The sequence below is a fragment of the Notechis scutatus genome, chromosome 2 (assembly GCF_049901735.1).
Source record: "Notechis scutatus isolate UNSWTSFEM ecotype Mainland chromosome 2, rNotScu1.2, whole genome shotgun sequence".
Classification (NCBI taxonomy): domain Eukaryota; kingdom Metazoa; phylum Chordata; class Lepidosauria; order Squamata; family Elapidae; genus Notechis; species Notechis scutatus.
Window position 1 is genome coordinate 100,294,423 of NC_142010.1, and position 22,931 is coordinate 100,317,353.

The window sequence follows — 22,931 nt, forward strand, 5'->3', positions numbered from 1 at the left end:
ACATGCAGACACCAACAGACAAACCAAATCATAAATCACATCTGAATATTAGTATATTAAATTATTTTTTCACGTAGAAATAATTTTAATAATTTTAGTTACATTTGCATTAAATTACAAGAGTGTTCTTTAGAAAATTAATTCAATCAATGTTTAGTTTAAATTAAAGTGCTGTGTAACTTGCATGGCACTTAAGCAAACTTGCTTGAATTCCTTAGAATATCTGCCTCTTTTAGTGAAATACACTTGGAAGCTCATACTGTATTTTCTCCCCTAAGATAAAATTCAGAAACTTAAACAACACTTCATCAGATTCCAGAATTGTGGAATTTGCATTTCTTGGACTTTGACACATTAAGTGCAGCAAGAATAACTCAAATTGCAATTACTAACCCTTGCAAGGTATGTATGTTTGTGTTAGATTTATAAACTGTTTCACTCCAGAGGGTCTCAGCAGGACACAAATTGATGAATGAGGAAGATATGAGGCTTTGTTTTGCCACACATTTTGCTTCTAAATGCTGCATTAAGGCACCTTTGTTCCTGGGCTCCATGACTATTATGATCTTTCTCAGATATTAGAGTTAACATATCATGTAAGTACAACATTTAAAGCCATCCAGAGGCTTTGATTGGAGCAGCAAGTAAATCTGGTAAAGAAAGAATCAAACAAATAAGGAATTTGTATATAGACTTTGTTTTAGACAGATGTCCATTTGGCATACAGCAAACTTGTTAACATTCCTATCTTATGCAGGGAAGAACAGCCCACTCTCCAAATCTGATTTATCTAAATACTTAGATAAGTATCTAAGGGATAGGCATCTTTTAAAAAAAATTATCATAGTGTAAGCTTTTAATTGGTCTCTATCCACTTCATCATAAGTGTGAAAGGCAATTATAAAAGGCAAGCACATGCACATAGAAGGAACACATATAGATTAGGGATCTTCCTGTCATCAACTGGAGGAAATGCTGTTTGATGTCTGGGAAAGCAAAGATGACCTATATAATACAATTGCACAGAAATGAAAGGAAACAAAGGCAACAAAAATAACCCCAACTGGTCATTGTGCTGTGAAAAAGTCTCCTTCTGAGAACCTCTGGATTATAAAAGATGGTGGGAAGGTATCTCTGCTCCTTTGCAAGAGGAAAGGTAAGAACACCCCAGGAGCTGGAATTAGGCAAGAATTTACCAAAGCTTCAAAGGAAATGTTGCAAAAATAATTTTGCAGCATTTCCTTTGGAGCCTAAGCTGAGCTAAAAGTTAAGTGACTCAAATTACCCAATCACCACAGTTCTACCAAAAAGTCTTACCTGTTTTGATCTAGGATAAATAAAAATCATTGTTCTTGTGGTTGACCTATGGTACAAACCAGAGGGGGAACATTTCTGGGAGATCTTTCAAAAGATCAGAAAGACAGAACACAGCACACCTCTGAGTTAGCTGACTGGGACAAGATTTAGCAATACTCTTTAGTTCCAGACATACAGTACATAGACTTTATATGATGCTACTATAAACTACTTTCTCTTTAACCATATGGCCAGTAATCTATATCACAATGTTTTACTCAATAGCCTTTATGTAATGGCTTACGCATGGCTCAGATATTTGGGTTGGTTTGTCATCATTATGTGGATGACAGTTACTGTAGCTATATTTGATAATTATATTGTCACCAAGCCTGACTTTGGAAATACAAGGCAAGGTGTCCTTTAAATTATGGAAATGGTGGAAGGAAATTCCAGATTAAAGCTGCCATGAGCATAGAAAGGAAATGTATTTTTATATCCAAAGATACTATATCCTAGTATGCAATAGATTCTGATCTAACCATTCCATGTGAAGTATCTGCCAATTTTAAGCCAGGGGTTCTTACAATGAAGGTCAATGCTTCTACACTCAGTTTTCCTCTTGCATGAGTGAGCAGCGGTAGAGAATTTTGATGGTTTCCGCACATATTATTAATATTCAGATTGGAATGTTTATTTCAATGTTTAATACAGCTTATTAAAATATGTGTTTTATGAGCTGCCTTTGAAAATATTTTGGAAACTATGTCCATCACAGAATATTGCAGCCAGATTGTTATTTAGAACTTTGGTACAAATTGTCCTTTTATTGTTCTTTATTCTCTTCAGAATCTCTGTTTCTGATCACAAATCAGGGGCCTGGCAACATGAGAAGGTTCCCTCAGGCATCTGACCTGAGATTTCATGAAAAACTATCAGATTGTAAGCAAATTAATTTACTAGAACATTTTCCTTTAATGTAGGGGAATATACCAACAGAACCTTCAAGTCCATTTAACAAAATAACCAGCTGTGATTAATATGCATCCTCACTATTGGTCTGGATAGCATTCCATATTCTAGTTCAGTCAAAAATGCCTTGGCCAGCTTTATTAAACCAAGAGAATATATGATCCTGCCTTTTTGGTGAAAACATCAGTTCTAAATTTACTATTGCAATTTCACTTGGAGGCGATACAAAGTACACCTTAACAGAGGTCAATATGCTTTGGAACTACCTTTGTTAGGAAATCATTCGGTTCTCATTTTGATACTTTCAAATATGCTGCTTTGAAAGCATTTTTGGCCAGAAATGATCAATAAATAAATACTATTTTCAGGTATAGTTACATTCACTATTATGTCTTTAGGCGGAATAGTGTGCAGTGTAATAGGGTAAATTTGTTTGAATTTTACTTTGTAAAAGTCAGCTAAATTTCTAGAAAGGTCAGAGTGTCATCAAAATTTGAAGACAACTGATGTCCAGCACTAACTCTACGAGAAAATGAATTTTACAAAATGTTATTAAAAGTGTTTAGAGAAATACATTTTTATAAATTTATAATTCCTTGGGAGTTTGATTTGGCTTTGATAACCTTTTCAAGACCAACAACAATTTCTGCAATTACTTACAGCATTCTGAATTCATAGATTAACTAAAGCAGTGCTTCCATCTGTAATCTCTTCCTTCTTTTGCAAAGTGTGTTTAAATAAACCTTTCAATTCTAAAGAAATGAATGATATCAAATTGCAAAATCTAGATTACACTTATTTTTGAAAAATCCTATTAGTATAGCTGTTTCCTCACCCCTGCTGATCTGGGCACATTCTTTATTTATAGAATCATGAACAAAATAAAACCCACCAAACTACTCTATAAATGCTCAGGTATGTGTATGCTTTCACACACACACAGTTTAATGAAAGGGAAGTAGTTAACCATATACACAAAGTTTTCAATTTGTCATTCTATTTTCCTAACCCTGAGCCTCATCTTTGTTGTGCTCTATATTTTGTAAGTTATTCAGAACCCAATTCCTCAGTTTCTCTGCAGATAATATAAATATGATGCTGATTACTAGCCCATGTTGGAAGCGTGCATTTTAATACTTGAAAAGCAAGGTGAGTCTGTTCATCCTAAAACTGTGACTAGTCCAGGGCTTTGTTAGTATATCCCTCCGATGTGTAGGAATTCACATAATCTCCCCCACTATGATAGTAGAATATGCTCTGGATTTGGCAAAGGCAATAATGTACTGTCCCAGAATTTATAATCCAATATCCCTCCTTGCCCAAACCTTGTAAACACACAGAAAAAGATCTGTTATTGATTTTTCCAGCATCTTTTTCTTCACTTCAAAACTATTAAGAGAAGTTGTTTGATCGTGAAACAGCATGGGGAAGAAATTGTGAGGGAGAAGTTTCATCTTGATTGAAATAATAACATAGCCTAGCTCAGGAAAAGAACAGATATGAATACTTTCCCTTTTGTTTTTCCATGGGGTGAACATAGAAATGGCTGGATATTGAATAGGGAAATGAGAAAGATTCTTACTCCTGCTGATTTCAAAGAAACAGTTATAGGAAGATTTGGATATCTGTACCTCTATACCTTGGATTAACGGAATTACCCAAACACATCTGATATAAGTATCTAATAAAGCAATACCAAAACAGTCCTATTAATGAAGGTTGCATTAATCACCTTCATCTATTGAGTATTTTGCATTCTTAGGAAATTAACTTCTTGCACTACACTAATAGTTCTGGTCTGGTCTGTTAGGTTGTCCTACTTGACAAACTTATATGCTAATTGCTCCTCAATATGTATATATCTCTTTTGGAAAGTGCAAATTAATCCTAACCCTAATTTGCTCTTTGATTTCAATTGATCGCAAATTGCATATTAAAAGGACTTAACAATTAATAATAACCACATTAAGAGTCAGATTAAGATTGGTATAAGCACCTTTCTAGAGGGACATTGCCATCTTTATTCCAATGTAAATTGTCTTGTTTGAGCTCTTCTGATTTTATGCCAAAATAAAGGTCTTTAATAAAATGAGTACTCCTAAAGGTCAGAAATATTAGGGCCTACCTATATATTAACCTTTTAATGAAGAACTAAAAATGTGGAATTAATTGTTGACATCTTAAATTTGTTTTGGAGGAGGGGAAACTATTAACAGGTGAATAAATAAGTCTCACAAAATTATCCTTGTACTATCTCCTATTTGGATTTTTCTGATTTCTCTCCTGTTATGATCTCAGTTTAATATGGTGAATTTCTTGTGTGTCAATTTTTATTCCCCACTCCTTGCAAAATGCCTCCCTCCCCCAGAATGTCATGCTCACCAGTTTTGAACTTACCCCAAACTCTGTCACTAAGATGTCTGTGATGCTACCCAGAACTGTGACAAAATCAAAGATATTCCAGGCATCACGGAAATAATTCTATAAAGAAAGAACAAAACAAAGGACGAAAAGGAACAGCCACACAGCAGCAAACAGGTGACAACATTTAGTCACGACAGAAGCAACAATAACAAGAACAGAGGAATTTCCACTCTAGTTACCTTCTCCCCTAATAAGCTCTGGGTTATTTTTTTAGTATACTCCAATTCTTACTATTCAAATTACAAGGGAACTTCCATTACCAAGGATTATTTGTATACATCCTTTTTTTCTGAAGTAGTGGCTGTGTCACATACTCAGGTCACATACTCAGAAACCTATGGTATCTACCTATTGGTCATAAGTTTGACTCAGCATATGAGAGTAGGGGAAAGCTTGCTTACAAAATGTGCTGAGTGAGCACCTGAAGCAACCCAGTGAAGCCAAGATACATATTCCTGTCTTGCAAGCAACCAGAAACTATGTACAACTTTCCTTAATTCCACTACATTTATCTATAGGACAGTCACATAAACGGCTATAAAATAAATGCAACACACATGAGCTTAATAATATGATTGAACCTGGGCATTCCATTAAAGAAAAAAATGCTTAAAGGTATCTAAAGTCTGACTAAGTAATGGCAAAACTGTTGATAAGTAAAATTTAGCTCATTGGAAAAGCAAATAGAAAGATGTTAGGATGAGTAAGATCTTAAACCAAGTAATTTTACAGGGGAGAATAACCTCAATAGATACATAAAACATAGCAGTGAGGAATAGGAAGGTCATTTTCTAACCATTAAAAATGTAATACTATGAATTATCATTGCTTAAGATACTATTAATTTAGAAGCATCAATTGCCTGAAGAGCTGGCAATCAAGAAGGTAAAGAGTGGGGAAAGATCAAAGGTTTAGTTATTACACATTGACCCTTATGCAGCAAGGAATACTTTGTGCTCTAAGCATGTATTTTTGTTTCTTTAAAGGTAGGTTGGTCTTGTGGAATCTTATTTCCCTTGGGCAATTCTCACAATATTGATTGTAACAGATTTTTGTTCCTATAAAATTATGGTGATTTTATTTTCCTTTTAAATATTCACAGACACTAATGAGGTCAAGGTTTGTCCAGATATATTTTTTTCCAATTGAAAGCCAAGATCTTTACCATGGACTCAACATTGAAAACACGTACTTTGGGTTTTTTTTTAGCTTTTGCTCAAGTGGAAGGATCAACACCTTCATCAAGAATAGGCTAACAAACAATTAACATTTGCGTGGGATGTTTTCAGTGTTCAGGTGACTATTATTTCTGAGGAGTTGTCTAGAAATCAATTAGTAATAACTATTTTTGAGATATGGAGCTACTTCTATCAAATAAATCTTATATTACAGCTGATAATTTTAAACATATTTTTTATTTTAAATTAAAAGTGTTAATTGTAATTAAAAGCTTAAAAGCTAGAACATTAACTTGGATATATGAAGTGTATATAATTAGAACTACACTAAGGGAAGCCAATCATTAGTCTGTTTTTCTATACCCCTAGTAAATTACAGATTATTCCAATGACCTTCAATGGCCAATTCCTGACATTCTTGTAGCATTATATAGAACAGTGGTTGCCAACCAGTGGGTCAGGAACTACTGGTGGTCCACGAGAAAATTTTGGTGGTCTGCAGAGAAATGGCACCCCAAAAGCACCCCCAAAGCAATTAATCCAGGCTGGGCAGGAACACAAGGTTTGCATTGCGAACAACATGAGGTAGTGAGGGGAGGGAGGAAAGGGCAGGGGGGGAAACTTGCCCCACTCGGTCCCCGTGCTTCGGCTGGCCACTGGGCTGCTTCTTTCTGCCTTTTTCTTCTTCTGCTTTTGGCTGCACGCAAGGAAAGCAGCAGAAGTCTTTCTTTCTCTCCCCCAAACTCCGCCAGAAATGAGTCTTTGGGACCCTGCAAGGCATCCTGCTCCAAAAGGCTGCGTCAGCATGACAAGTCTCACAAAGACTCATTTCTAGTGGAGTTTGGGGGAGAGAAAGAAAGACTTCTGCTACTTCTGTTGCTTTCCTTGCATGAAGCCAAAAGTCTCTCTCCATCCCACCCGAGCTGGAGACGGTATCCTGCGATCTCAAATAAAGAATGATCAATCGGTAGGAAAACGGGATGGGGAATTTTCCTGCAGACTTTTTTGGGGATTTTCCCAGGGTCTCTGGTCCGCGGGATTTAAAATTATGAGTTTGGTGGTTCCTGAGGTCCAAAAGGTTGGCGACCCCTGATATAGAAGACAATGCCTGAGAATCTAGAGAACCTATAGTGGGATAGATGCCTTAAATAGTTACCTTAAAAAAGGTGTAATGTATTTTTTCCTATTGTATGGTAGCGGAATGCTGCTTATATTTTACAGTGGAATTTGTATATTCTAGCCAGAGTGATACTTACCAGCACTCCAAAGGCAATGATTTTCAGAATACATTCCAAGGAGAACAGGGCAGTGAAGACAATGTTGAACATCCTTAATAAATTATCATAAAGACTTGTTGCATTGTAGAACTATTGAAGGGGGGTATGAGGGAGAGACAAGAGAGAAAGACAGCACAATCATTAATTAAATTAGTGTGATCTGAACAATGATCTAAAAGTCTAGGACCCAAAGTAAGGTTTATACAATGAAGACTCAGGTTAGTCCATAGTTCAGGAATTAGTCAGCAGAATTAAGGGGAGATCAATAGGGTGAGATTAACCAGAGCTCAAATAATTATATAGGGGTGTGTGTGTGTGTGCGTGTGCACATCTGTTTGTGTGTGTATATACAGTATATGATATATGGACAAGTCAAGATACATATGATATATATTCAGTGTAGAGGTGGTATTCAGCAGGTTCTGACCAGTTCTGGAGAACTGGTAACGGAAATTTTGAGTAGTTCAGAGAACTGGCAAATACTACCTCCGACTGGCCCCACCCTCATCTATTCCCTGCCTCCCGAGTCCTAGCTGATTGGCTGGGTCTTCTTTGGTTGCCCTGCACAGGAGAACGGAACTGGAAATCAGTTTAGTGGGGTGGGGAGAGAATGGGATTTTGCAGTAACCTTCCCCCAGGAGTGGGGAAGGATTGGAGATTTTACAATATCTTTCCCCTGGAGTGGGGTGGGAATGGAGATTTTACAGTATTCTTCCCCTGCCATGCCCACAAAGCCATGCCCATAGAACCAGCAGTAAAAATTTTTGAATCCCACTACTGATTCAGTGTAGATAGTACCAATTCATAGCAATATCTACTTACTTTCATCATTAAGACAATGGTGTTCAGGGCAATCATGGCCATAATGGTGTATTCAAAAGGAGGGGAAACGACAAACTGCCACATACGGTATTGAAAACTTTGCTTGTTTTGAGGCATGTGTCGGGTTAGTGGCTTGGCACTGATAGCAAAATCAATGCAAGCTCGCTGTGAAAAAAGGAAGAAACAAGAGTCAGGAATCTACAGTATTAAGTCTCCTTCAAGCAAAAAAAAAAAAAAATGCTAAGGAAAGAAGTCCCAGGATGTATGCTACACTGAAAACTTTGGTGCAGCTACAAATACATTGCCTAATCTTATTGCCAAATTGTATTAATGATTTAGTTTGTATTCCCCCCCACTGCCTCCCTCATATTGTTGTCTTAAAATCATTTTTTTAATAAAAAGTTTTTTATTTTTATTTTTTTACACATCTCTTCACGTGAGCAACGTGGTTCCAGATTACAACATTTATGCATAGTCATAATTATATTTTCAACTTTCTTGTTTAACATCACATCAAGTCATCATCCATTATTCTAATCCTTGAATAAGTTTCCATTTCATATTTCAATTCATCAGTTCAATATCAAGATCATTTCATCTTCGCATATATTTTAAATTCTTTATCCCCTGTTATTTCCATTTTCAGCTTGCCACCTATTTATTTTACATTATACATTATTATCATCATTAACTTTCTCAAGACCAATATATAGTAGACAATCAAAAAAGAGTAAAAATAAAATAAAACTAATATATTTAGGATCTACATGGTATATCCCCCAATCTACAATATATCTTATATTTATTCCAGAGATATTCATTTAACAATTTCATATTTTTTCTTCATTTCCGTTTAGCCAAAGTTTACCTATATAATTTTAATAAGTTTTCATTCCCCTACTTTTAAGCATATGAATACTTTACATTCCAATATAATCCCTTCTAATTTATAATATTTTCTATTTTCTCATGTCCTTTATATAATCAATTACATTTTCTATTTCATATATGCACCAAAAAAGAGAAAGAAAAACAGAAAATTAAATTTCACTTTTTGCTTCGACTTAACCAAATCTAACCTATAAGGTTTGTATAATTAGCATATTTTTCTCCTAGTTTGCCATGTTCTGTTTTTTTAAGTTTTCGCGGGTATTTATATTCAGCTTTGTTCAGGTATTTTCCCACGTCATTATAGTTGTGCTTTTAAAGTTATAGCGATGTTTCGGCAGAATCTCATCTGCCATCATCAGGCTTGTGTATTGTGTTCGTCTGTGAGTCAGGCTTCACAGCCATTTCTGTTTTAAATTTGGTGCTAGCCTACTGCTATGTTAGAATGGTTTTTTTTCTTCATCCTGATTGGTTGGGAGTCTTGGTCTGTGTTTATTGGTCTTGGAGTTTGCTGTGTTCTGCTTGATTCGTGTTTCTAATATCTTCTGTCTGTTTTGTAGCATTTTTTGATTGGCTGGCAACATTGTGTTTCCTGTATTGGAGGCTTTTAGTGCGGCTTGGTGGAGTCATCTCTTCTATTCATACTATTAGGCCACAAACAGACCCCCGCTCCCCAAGGGAAAAATATATTTTTGAGGTTTGATGGCTAATAACACTACTTTGTTTTGGAGTAGTACCATAAAATTATGTATCAATGGAAAGAGAATTTAATCAAGAATGTAATGCAACAAGGTTCTTCAATAATCTGCATTGTATGAAAAGTTATAGCCAAATAACCAGAAAAAGCACAACTTGCTTAGGTTGATATCAGGTGGCTTTCCTTCATCTGATGGTAGCCAATGAGCATGAGTGTTTAGAGAGCCAATCAGGTATCATCTTGTTTTGGCAATGAGCCAATCAGATCACAGTAGGATTCAGTTATTGATGTCATGTATTGAAGCTGAGAGGAGGACACTTGTCAGTGTGTTATGTGATTGCTATCAAGTTGGTTGGATTTTTTTTGGTGTTCTTTCATTTAGTAAGCTTGTAAAATGTAATAAAATTAAAGTAATGGTGCAAAGAATTGATTAGTTGCCCAGAAAGCGATGTAAAATAGTATTATTAAGTGAACAAGGCTACAGTTATAAAGAAATTAGAAGAAAAATTGGTGAAAACTTAACCAAAGGTGGCATTTCTAAGTTTTTGAAGAGGTATAAGGAGACTCAGTCACTACAAAACCACATTGGTAAAGGCAGGAAAAGGTGCACAACAGCAAGTGATGATAGAAGAATTAAGAGACTGTGCCTATGTGGTAGAAGAAAATCATCTGGGTGTATACAAGAGGAAATGGCACAATGCAATGTGAAGTTGAGTGCAAGGATTGTCCAGTGCAGACTGCAGGAATTTGGCCTAAAATCTAGAATTCCACGAAAAAAGCCACTTTTATCTCTCAAACAAAGGTTGAAAAGACTAAACTAAGCTAAAACCCATGTTACCTGGACAGAGTAACAATGAGACAGTGTCATTTGGAGTGATGAGACCAAAATCTCCCTGTTTGGTAGTGATGGCATAAAAATATACTGTGCCAGTCCAAGGATGGAAAAAAAATCATAGGAAGGAGGTGGGGGAAGGTGATAGGCAAGACAGCAAAAGAACTAAAATTGTTCCCTTTTCATCTGTTACCATTTTTCAGAGTAGATGTTAAATCTTGTGGTCTTGAGTACATGTGGTAGGTTTAAAAATAGCATTTCTCTCTTCTCCTTCTAGTCTGAAAAGTAAGCGTGTTGCTATTTGTAAAAACCAATTCAGTCCTGCAGCCTGAACCAAAATGCCCATGGAGGGCAATGCAACATGATCAGAGGGTATGCACAAGCCAACAGCAGCCTAAAATGGTCAATAGGAACTGGGCAGATCTCAATATCCCTAGTATCATGGAAGAATCACTTATCATTTAGGAAGATTTATGTTTGAAGAAAAAAACAACTCTAACCACCTGAATATATTTCAGCAGCCTCTGTGTTAGGCTAGAAATGTCAGATATATCATGAAGATATGATGGTTAACAATGGTTGTGGCATCGGCAGTGAACCTTGAACAGCTCTATATTGCATCTGGGAACAATGCACCATTATGTCTATGGAGATTCTTAGTCATCCAGGTCATGTTTGTCCCAAAGGTGCTTTTTCAAAAAGCAAGTGGACTTTCTTGGTTCTTTTCTTTAAAAATGTTTGAGTTGAAGAAACTTCTTGGACGAGAAGCAAAATATTTCAAGGAAGAACACCCAGAAAGTGTAGTTGCCTTTTGAAACTTCATCTTAAGTAAATTTGTTTGCATTTTTCTTTTGAAGACATGAATACCACAATGGAGAGAAAGCAAGAATAAATGGTAATTAGTTCTTACGGGGTGGGATACGACAGGGTTAACTACCGTTTCCGGATTTATGAGCTTCCCTGCCCCGCTGTGAGCCGCGTGCCTGTTAACCGTCATTAGCACGCTGCTGCCAAGAAGCAGCCTTTGAAACAGCCCTCTTTTCTTGTTTTTTTAACTGCAGCTGTGCCTCGTTCGGCAGCTGAAGTTGAAAAATCAGGAAATAAAGATCAGGTAAGAGCCTGGGTGGGCAGGTGGGCAAAAACATCAGCAGACATAGAACCGGTTCTATGTCTGCTGCTCTTTAGAGCTACCGGTTCTACAGAGGTAGACAGAACCGGTAGAAACCCACCCCTGAGTTCTTAGTCTGGTATCGTCTTAGCGGTAACTCACTACATAGTTGAGGTTTAGGCAGCGGTAATATACGTTAGAGGTTGTAAAGGAGGCAGTAATTAGAAAGCCTGAATAAAAATAAATCTCAGAAAATCAGTTTGTAATAACAGCTAAGAAGATAAAATCTGATATTTTAGTCATCGGTCCAAAAGTCCAGAGCTTTGTCCAAAGATCAAACCCGTTTTTCAGTCAACAGAATAGAAGCATAGAAAACTTTGTGTCATGGGATGCAGGTCAAAAAGTGGAAGAGTTGTCTCCAGCAATGAAAGAAGCCCGAGGGATGCTCGTCTATAACAAGAGTTATTGCCCTTGATGAGTAGAGCCGGTGGAGCTAATTAGCATCAAATAAAATACCTTGTCCTAGCTCAAAGTCCTTGTCCTCATTTGCATCTAACTATGGCACAAACATGCCCTAGCACCATCTTTTGTTTGTTCCCCCTCCCCTCCCTCCCCCATTTTGTTTTCCATCCATGAATGAGTCACATTTAAGTTGTCCCTAGCTATACTGTTATTAAAACAGTGTTTTCCCTCTTGAACTGGCAGCATCCAAAGACAGTTTTTTTTTTTCTTTGCAAACACTATTAACTGGGATGGCACAGGCAGGAATTTAATAAGGCAGATCTTTAATAAGTAGGGTTATTGCATAAAGTAAGGTAGATATTAGGAAACAACTCATGTAATTGCTAGGTGTCAAATGAAAGTCCCATTTACAGTAAAATCAAGGTTCAAACTCTTCTATTCCTTTTCTCTTGCCCACAGTGGACAGGCTTGAGGATTATCTTTTTGAGCAGCAACATATTTTCCTCTCATTTCTATTGTTATGTAAATGTATTTGTCTAGTTTTGGATTATTTGCCTCTCACCTATCCAGAACTAGTTTTCATGCTACCTCATCTTTCAGGTTCTCTTTTCCCCACCCCATTCTTGGAAATGTTTGGTGCTTCTCCCTTCCTTTTCCCCAGCATGAGTGCCCCAGGAAGGATCCAGGACTTTTCCACTGCTTCACTGATTGGTTACTGAAGCTGAAGAATTCCTCCCTCCCACCAATCCAGAAAGCTGGAGGATGATTTTTGTCTCCTCTTTCTGAGAAAACTGAAGGAGACTATAGGCAGAGAGAAAAGTCCAACATTATAATCTCCTGTTTAGGCAATTTTCTGTGTCCAGAAATCTTTCCCCCAAGGAGACGAGGAGGTGTCCAAAATATCTTGATAACCCAGGTGATGAGGAAGTAATTCTAGTGTCACATCTTAATTCCAGTAGAACGTCCCAGTCCAAAACTTGTTGTCCCAGGGACAAGAAGTGGAAAAGTGTCAATCCCATCCTGGGGATCAGAAGCAGTTAAGACAGGAATGCTTTTTTACAGATTTGCCTATTATCCTCATCCAGATATTTGCTGGTGGATGCAGATGCAGTTCAGGTTCTCTTGGCAAAAATCCGTTCCCTGTTCCTCAAACCTGCTCCCTTCTCCTCAGAGTTCAAGTTGATAACTGCTGTAACCAGATTGCAAGGGCAGAGAAAGTTGAATTTCCAGCAGCAGTGGGTGATGGTGGTCAGCAGTTTGCGGTAGGAAGCCTTGGAAAATATAATGGTTTTTCAAGGAACTGGTGTACTACCTGAAGTTGTTGTAGAAAGGACATGACCCCAGGCTAGGAGAAAGTGAATTATATGAGATGACAGAACTGCACAGAATCCTTGAAACAAAGAAATGTAAACAGAAGAATAAACCAGGTTGTTACATGTGAATTCAGCCACAGGCAAGACTGTAGATAAATTTTGCTGGTAGCTTACATAGCAATGATGGCATTGCTCTAAGGTGGCATTCATCCTCTGTCTCATAAGTGAATTGTAGGTGATGCACTGAAGAAAAAAGTAAGTTTAATACCTAATATTGGAAAAGATCATCCGAAAATAGCCTGTGATTAGAACACTTCTGTTAAAAATGAGATGACTAGGAACGCTTCAATACCAGAATATGTAATAGAGAATCAGTCTCTGAAGACTTGCCAGGAGATGGAAGGAACCATCTTGGAAAACACTGATGACATGTTCATGCCCTATAGGTGGTAAACTAGTTGTATAATCCATGGAAACTGTGATTCGAGGCTCCTTTGGAAAGGGGAGGCAATGCAACGGGCCAGCTAGTTTGTAGATAAAGTCCAGACATGGCAACAGCTGAGACAAGAAGATCCATAGGCATTAACATCTACTTGGACAAGAAAAATACTGGAGCAGAAAAGTGTGTGGCCTTTAGTCCCAAATGTTCTAATGACTAAGTTAAAAAATCTTCTCAAGGAAGGAGGAATATATAATCAGCCATTGTGATGCAATTCTCCCATTCCTAAGAAAAGGAAAGGTGAATTGGAAGTCTCTCCGAAGATCATGTGCCGAAGCCCATACATATGGGATTTTCATTCTGATGTGTGAATTTGTCTGGTGAAATGAAGAGGATGTCACTGGCTCTCAGAGGGTCAGATTGAGGCTACTATTGGAAGTGGGAACACAAAATGTTCAGACCGGAGAAAAGAACTGTGAGATGGGGGAGGGCGGATGACATGTGGAATAAACTATTCAGACATGTGTGAAAAAAATTTCAGCCTGTGGTATAAAAATTAAATTGGGATAATTATGCCCACCTGAATGTGTGAAAAGACTGTAGATACTCCAGGATCTTGTGGTCTGTTTGGAAATCAATGAGTTGTGAAGCTTCTTACAAGAGGTGTGCCAGCATTAAAAAGCATTTCTGATCACTAAGAATTCCTTGTTCAAAACATCACAATCCCTTTCTGGCTTCAGCAGCTGTCTAGAACAAAGGGTGCAAGGAAAGTCTTTGTTCAAAATCCTCAGATGTCTGGAGAATGATTGCCCTTAAATCAAAATCAGAAGCATCTGTTTGAACAACAAAGGCACATGATGGCAGAGGATAGGACAAGGAGGCAAAAGTCTGTTTGAATGAGGAACAAGCATGTTGAGCATCAAGATTCCACTTGAAATTATGCATGATGCCTGAAAATTCCATTCTAAACAAGATGGGTGAAAAGCTTTTATATATGCTGCAAAATCATGGATCAATTGGTAATAAAATTCAAGAATCTTCCTAATTGATGCATCCCCTTGACATTGTGGGTGTGTATACATACTCAAGGAGAGAACTGAATTTATTTTGATGAGATCCATTGCGATTCCCCCAGGAAAGTTGTGGAACCGTCGATAATCCAAGAGACACAGGTCAATTTCTCCATTTTAGTATACACATTGCATAGGTAGAACTGGCCAAGTACACTATGGACCTTTTTAGTGTGAATAGTTGATCTTCAGAATAAATTAACAGGTCATCAAATAAACTTCAGTAAAGCAGTCCAGTATCTCATGAAAAATGTGGGATTTATAAACTTATTGATGGACATAAACTGAACTATATGTCTGTCTGAACTTTTCATATTTCATGGCAAAGAGAGCTAAATATACATATTCCATCTTCATGTAAATTAAACTACATTCTCTTCTGAGATTGAAACTGGCAAAAACATAGTTTTTAAAAGTTCAGAAATGAGAGAGAACTAATGATGCTTAATGATTATAGAATTTAGGAGAACTAATCATGAACTTCAAAGAATTATTTTTTCCTTTTGATAGAATGATGGCTGAGACATCCCAACATTCAACTTAACATCAAGGTTTCCATTTCTTTAATGACATGGGAAAGCAGGTAATTTCTGTAGCTGCTTCCTCTTTGGAAAAGGCTTGGCATTAGGTCTGGAATTTTGGAGAGTCAAAGGCAGCATTTTTTCTCAAGAATATGTATGTTATAGATCTGAAGCAAATGCATCCCCAATGCTATAGAGGCATGTATAGAAGAAGCTAAAATGAAAATTGTTACAATTTTTTTTTAAAATGATGTTTCCGAGTGCAGGTATTTACCATCAATGATTTCCATCTTCATTAATGAACCTACTGCCTAAATAGCTATATTTGTAGTCAATTGCAGTCTACAAAACTTCCCTAGCTTTAAAATCTACCAGGATCTGCGGTTTTATGGCAGAGTCAACTTTTTGTGTGAGGCAAAGGAGATACTATGAGCATTATACATCCTATTGCAATTTTCCTCTCTCAAACTCCTAGAATTTGGTTAGTTGGTTCCTCATAAGCCAAGCTTAGAACATTAGGGCATTTGCTTACTAAATGTTTCCCTTTTCTACATATATATAACACTTAGCTGTTATCTCAGCTAAATATTTTAAGGGGACAATCTGGTCAAAATGCACCCAATCCTACAACATAAAAGAAATTCCTGCGTACATTAACATTACTTTTTTTTTTACAGCCAACAATGGAGCTGGAATGGCCCCCAAATGCCTTTAACACTTGAAGATTAGATTTGGGGGAGGGGGGGTTGAAAGAAAGGAAAGTAATTTCATCACTCCTTCCTGACCATATTCTGCTGCTGTTTCACAAGTCTTACATTTGTAACAACACAACTTTGAATTAACACTTCCAGTGTGCTTGGAGTGCTTTCTCAAATAAGTTTGTTCTATAATTCATCAGGCTTTAAATTGGTTGATCAAAGGTAGCTGATTCAAGCCATGTCCTGAACAAAAATATTGACAGTTAGCCACATATGTGCACACTTGATGTTCACTTTGTAAGCATCACATCTCATCATTGTCTGTAGCCTATTTGGTGGAATCATCAAAGGCAGCTCTCAGTCTGGTCATTAAACTTGTATAATTGTCTGTACCAGAAATGTTATATTTTAGGGGGTGGGGTGCCCATTTTTCTGTTTCTCTGATAAAAAGACCAATTATGAGTCAGGATGATGTGTGTAAAATTCTCCTCTTCTCAAGGAATAGTAGTTCTTCTGGGTCATCATCTAATTCTAATACTTTGCCACCCAGTCTGAAACAGGAGAAAGATGCAGGAAACTTAGTCACTGCTTAATGATATTGGAAGAGTTTTGGCCACCTTCTCTACAAACTCAAAGTGATTCTTTTCTTCTATAAGAAAGGGATTTAAGGGAGTGCTGCAATTACCGTTAGGCTTCTATAATCAAACACTAGAACTGGAATTAATGTAGCAGAAATTCAAGGTCACATACTTCTGATAATTGGATTGTAAATTATAAATGCAATAATTGTTATATATCAAATGCAAGCTCTTTTTACCCTGAAATGAAACCTAATACTTCTCATGCCTCTTTCTCCTACCTGCGGATAAAATGAGCTTGCGGCTTCTCTTTTGGGGGCATTTCACTTGGCCCATGTTATGCTAAGAGACTAATCTGATTTAGACTTTGCCAAAAGTAGCTCTTACTTTTGACCTTGCCAAAAGTAGCTCTTTCTGACAGCCAATAGTAAAAACCTTATTACACTTCCTCAACAAAAATGTTAGAGGCTTTCCTTATTAAACAATCACAAACATAAACAAAAAATACATTAAAATATTGAACATGGTACAGTCTTCCTAACATCCATCTTTGTCATTAACCTTTAAAAAAATGCTGGAGGCAAAATCATAAGACCAGTAGCGGGAGAGATCAGAACATTTGTTGATTCAGACGGTTGACTATGCTCTCTTCCCTCTCATCTCCAGCCAGACTCCTGCTGTCTATAAAGAGCTGACATAGCAATTCTATGATTTTTTCCCCCCTATCAGAATAATGCAACAACACTAGTCTGCTTAGCCTGCAACTCTTTTACTTGTCATTTTAGTAAAATCTGAAGGAGCACAACTATGGAATGACAGGTCTACCCTCATTCTGCAACTGGTATTAAGGAATATAGAAGTTGAAATTTAGAAAAGATGGGGGAGAAACCCCCATTAAAACTACTTTTAATGATTCAGCTCCTTCATCTAATCCTATGTTTAAAAATTTTATTCAGCTCAGCTTACAATAGAACACGGTATGGAAAGAAAGGCACAGGAAAAATCCTAGATTTGATGGACAACCAGGAATACCGCATTCCTATTACACCACAGTAACTAGTGGATGTTTTTCCTGTTGGTTGAGAGGGAAGGAGCAAAGATAGGGGAATTTATGTCTTTGCTAATCAATATAGACATAATTAGAACAGCATCATTTAGCAGTGAATCACAATGGAGGCAGAAAATGTGATGCTGGTATAGTTTTCTGCTGACTCAGAGAAGGATGGGTAGCATTAATTCAGCAGTGGGGAAAGGCTGTGGTCCTCGTATTATTTTCCAAAGCTCTTTATTACTTCGAATTTTGCAGGACTGATTTATATTTCTTTGCTAGTCTGTGGGGAAGGACAGAGGTGGGGTTCTATCAGTTCACACTGGTTTGGTAGAACTGGTTGTTACAGTTCCTGGTAGTTCAGAGAACCGGTGAATTGGGCCTCTGGCTGGCCCGTCCCTCTCTGCCCACTTCTCTGCTCCCTGCCTAGTCAGTCCCTATCACACATGCGCAAGATCGTGTGCATGCGCGACATGCCTGCAGTCTGATTTTGCCCGCCTGCCAGGCCAGCCATTGCTGCCTGACTTTTCCTGCGGCAGAGCGAAAAGCTTGCAAGTCCCCCTCCCTTCAGAAAAGGCTCCTGGGCAGCAGAGAAGCAGCCCGGTTGAATCCTGTTTCTCTCTGCTGCCCAGGAGCCGTTTCCAAAGGAAGGGGGACTTGCAAGGTTTTCGCTTTGCCAGGAGAGGCTCTCCCAGCAAGAGCAGGTGAGGGAAGCAGCCCGGATCCGATATGATCCTCTCCATTGATCTGCCTGCTCATAGGTAAGCCTGTGAGTTGTGCTAGCCCTTCCCCCACTGCTCCGGGCTTCCCGCGGCTATCTCCGGGGCTCCTCAGGCTTCCCCCTCATCCCCGGGCTTGGCTGGCTGGCTTCCCCACCGGTGCGGCCACATCCCGCTGGCGGCACTGGCTGGGGCCTAACTACCTGCCCCCCCATCCTCGGGCTCGGCTGGCTGGCTAAGCTACCACGTAGCGCTCTCCCAGCTCTCCCTACCATATGGCGGCTGCGGCCCTCCCAAAGTACCTCCACATGCAGCGGCAGCAGACCTGGCTGTCTCCCATAAACAGGGCTGTCGCCGCAGTGCCTCCACTGCCTCTGCCTGCTTCTCCTGGCAGAAAGGAAGCGGGCGGAGGTGCTGCGATGGCGGTGCTGCTCAGAGGTGGTATTCAGCAGGTTCTGACCAGTTCTGGAGAACTGGTAACAGAAATTTTGAGTAGTTCGGAGAACCGGCAAATACCACCTCTGTGTGTGTGCCCCCTCCCAATCTATTCTCTGCCTCTCGAGTCCCAGCTGATTGGCTAGGTCTTCTTTGGTTGCCCTGCACAGGAGAACAGAGCTGGAAAGCAGGTTAGTGGAGTGAGGGAATGGGGATTTTACAATAACCTTTCCCTGCCACACCCACCAAGCTAAGCCACACCCATAGAACTGGTAGTAAAACATTTTGAATCCCACCACTGGTGCTGCTTATGGGAGGCAGCCAGGGCCACTGCCACCGCTGCATGTGGAGGTACGTTGGGAAGCCGGGGGGGAGAATGCTCAAGGCCCTGCTGCCACCGCTGCACATGGAGGTGCTTTGCCTTTGGGAGGACCAGGGCAAGGGGGTGCTCAAGGCCCCGTTGCTGCCATCGCCACACGTGGAGGTATTTTGGCTTGGGAAGCAAGCAAGCACAGAGAAGGGCTCCAGTGCTGCGATCTCCCACTCGCTTCCCTCGTGGGCCAGGGTGGCTTGAGAAGCAAGTGGGAGATCGTGGCACTGACCGGAGCCCTTCCCCATGCTTGCTTGCTTCCCTTGCAGGCCAGGGTGGCTTACGGGAGGCAGCCAGAGCCAGTTGTTGCTGTTTTGGGAGAGCTGCGGCACAGAGCAGAAGAAAGAAAGAAAGAAAGAAAGAAAGAAAGAAAGAAAGAAAGAAAGAAAGAAAGAAAGAAAGAAAGAAAGAAAGAAAGAAAGAAAGAAAGAAAGAAAGAAAGAAAGAAAGAAAGAAAGAAAGAAAGAATCGCACTCGGCTGGAGCCGCAGCTTGACACCATCAGATGTATCAGCTGGTGAAGGCTAGCCACAAGTAAAGCCTGCCGCGAACTCTCCAAACCAGCTGAGACATCAGCTCAGCAACAGAGCTTCAGATCCACTTCTTGCCCCACAACAGTGGTGGGTGCTAACAATACATGTCAGCAGGGCATGGGCTAGTCATGATGCGACGCCCAGCTGATTGAAGCAGCACGATGGAACTGAGCTGGCCGGAGTTCGCTGAGCCAATGTGGACATCTGGAAACGTGTTAACTTGGTGGAGGTGTTAGGGATTCACTTAATATAGCACAGCCTGGTGATGGGCAAATTGTGGTGTGGGACAGCAAAGTTTGCTGTCACCAATTAGGAATGGGATGCTGGCTACCTTCAGTGAGGGGCTGCCGGATGTGGAAAGGTGATTACTGCCGGATGTGGGAAGGTGATCAGCCACAGAGCAGAAGAAAGAAAGAAAGAAAGAAAGAAAGAAAGAAAGAAAGAAAGAAAGAAAGAAAGAAAGAAAGAAAGAAAGAAAGAAGAAAGAAAGAAAGAAAGAAAGAAAGAAAGAAAGAAAGAAAGAAAGAAAGAAAGAAAGAAAGAAAGAGGAAGGGAGAGAGAAAAAGAGAGAGAAAGAGCAAGAAAGAAAGAGGAAGGGAGAGAAAGAAAGAAAGAGGAAGGGGGAGAAAGAAAGACAGACAGAAAGAAAAAAAGAAATAGGAAGGAATGGGTGGGTGGGTGGGTGAGAGAGAGAAAACTCTGCACTATTATTTTTAATTGTTCCATTATTTATCATATATTAATATTTTACACTGTCCCTATACCTAGAATAACTTTACTGCTTTTCTTTTGCTCAGGTATTTTTCAGAGTTTACAATACATGCATTCAATGTCTATAGTCCAGAGCATAAATACATGTGTGTTTAACAGACTTGAAAGGGACTTTGGAGGTCTTCTAGTCCAGTGGTCACCAACCAGTGGGCCAGGGACCAATGGTGGTCCGCAAGAAAATTTTGGTGGTCCGCAGAGAAATGTCCCCCCCCAAAAGTATCCCCCAAAGCAATTAATCCAGGCTGCATGGGAACACAAGGCTGAGCCACTCACATGGCCTGAGGAAACACAAGGCTTGCATTGGGAGGGGGGGAAAGGGGAACTTGCCCCACTCGCCCCATGCGCCTGGCCTGGCCGTTGGGCTGCTTCTTTCCGCTTCTTTCTTCTTCTGCTTTTGGCTGCACACAAGGAAAACAGCAAAAGTTCCACAAACTCCGCCAGAAATGAGACCCTTTGAGACCCTGCAAGGCATCCTGCTCCAAGAGGCTGCGCCAGTGCAACAAGTCTCACAAAGACTCATTTCTGATGGAATTTGGGGGAGAGAAAGACTTCTGCTGCTTCTGCTGCTTTCCTTGCATGAAGCCAAAAGTCAGCCAGTCAGTCAGTCTGTTTGTCTGTCTCTCTCTCCCCACCCCCCTCAAGAACAGAACTGGAGACAGTAAAGAATGATCAATCAGTAGGAAAACGGGATGGGGAATTTTCCTGCAGACTGTTTTTGAGGATTTTCCTAGGGTCTCTGGTCTGCAGGATTTAAAATTATGAGTTTGGTGGTCCCTGAGGTCCAAAAGGTTGGCAACTCCTGTTCTAGTCTAACCCACTGCTCAGCCAGGAAAACTGAGGATGCCAAATTCTGAGTAGAGGGCCTGGGAACAGTGTTAGAATAACAGAATAACACCTAGAAGGGACCTTGGGAGGAACCCTATACCATTTCAGAGAAATGGCTGTCCAGTCTTTTCTGAAAAACTTCCAGTGATTGAGCACCCAGAACTTCTGGAGACAGGCAGTTCCACTGGCTAATTGTTCTCACTGTCAGGAAGTTTCTCCTTAGTTTTAGGTTGCTTCTGTCTTTGTTCAGTTTCCATCCATTGATTCTTGTTTGCCTTCTGGTGCTTTGGAAAATACATTGCCCCCCTTTCTTTGTGGCAGCCCCTTAAAAGCCTTTTGTCTATCCCACTCTTGAGTAAAGCATTTCCTCCTTTCAGTGGTCCGTGAAAGTACATCTATAGTATGCAGATAATAAAGTCAAAAAAAGGTGAACAACATTTTTACAGAACTATAGATAAGTTGAGGCTGGGTGCGACAACGAATGGCTGGGAGGGGAGGGGCCAGGCGAGGCACCCCTTGACGTGAGTGACAGTAAGTTGGCCATGCCCACCCAGTCACATGACCACCAAGCCACACCCACCCAGTGATGTGACCGCCAAGCCAGGTCCAGTCAGCAAGCCACAACCACCCAGTCACATGACCAAGCCACACCCACAAATTAACCCACGCCCACAGAAACGGTTGTTAAGAAATTTGAATCCCACCCCTGGGAAAGGAGGGAAAAAGGGAAATGGTAGGAAAAAGACAAATGAGAGAAGAAGGGGAGCAGGCTTGTCCAAGAATAGATTAAGATAAGAGAATCTGCCCCTTAATAGAAAAAAATCCATATTTTTTATTTTAAAGTAATTTCCTCCATTGGCAGATATTGGGGGGGAGGGGGGAGGCAGGGAAAGCAGTCCCATCTGCTAATACAGTACTCTTGTGAGAATGTGGATTTTAATAGAAAAAGGTCCTGCTCTTTGGATTTTAAGCCATTTTCCCATGGGCAGTTAGTTAATGAAGGCTATGACTATTTGTAGAGAAATGAAGCAAAGAGGATTATTAGTGTGCCATAGAATGACCAGACTCTTTTCTCTTTTGTAAGGAACAACAGCCTAATGGAAAAAGTAGAGCAGCAATAATCTCAATTCTACACAATCTAAAATGCCAATAGTTGATGATATTAATATACCTACATGAAATTGATAGACAATACATATTGATCAAAATAGTATTATTTAGGTCAGCCTTTCTCCATAATTAGCCATATTTGCTGGAAATAATGTGAATTGTATAGCTTAGAAGGTAGCAGGTACCTATTGCTGTTTTATAAAATGTTGTAATCTTTTCTATAAACCTTGTTCCCTGCTTTTATTATTCATTCATATATTCTATAGAACTACAGCATATGAATTTTTGTCCTTATATATTCTATTTTAATTTTCCAAACTTTATCATGATGAGAACATGATGCAGCTTCTTGTTAGTTTCTATAAGAATCTGCCTTTGCAGTCTTTCTGGTATCAAACTTCCTTTGCTACCAGTCACCAGACTCAGTAAAATCAGATTTTCAGTTCTTTCTGACACCTTGCAAAATATTTTTGTATCAAGCTGAAGTCTTTGAACTGCTAAAGATTTGAGAGAGAAAGAGAGAACTGAATGTTTTTTTTAGGTTTT

General features: G+C 39.4%; 1 protein-coding gene across 1 annotated transcript in view; it reads right to left on the minus strand.

Moving 5' to 3' along the window:
* Positions 1–22,931, minus strand: part of CACNA1A (calcium voltage-gated channel subunit alpha1 A) — a 361,279-nt gene that overhangs the window by 61,852 nt on the left and 276,496 nt on the right. Inside the window, exons 31-33 of the mRNA XM_087955556.1 lie at positions 7,970–8,134; positions 7,127–7,237; positions 4,666–4,749 (exon numbers count right to left, since the gene is read on the minus strand). Of these exons, the coding sequence (XP_087811682.1) occupies positions 4,666–4,749; positions 7,127–7,237; positions 7,970–8,134 (360 nt within the window). The remainder of the gene's footprint in view (positions 1–4,665; positions 4,750–7,126; positions 7,238–7,969; positions 8,135–22,931) is intronic.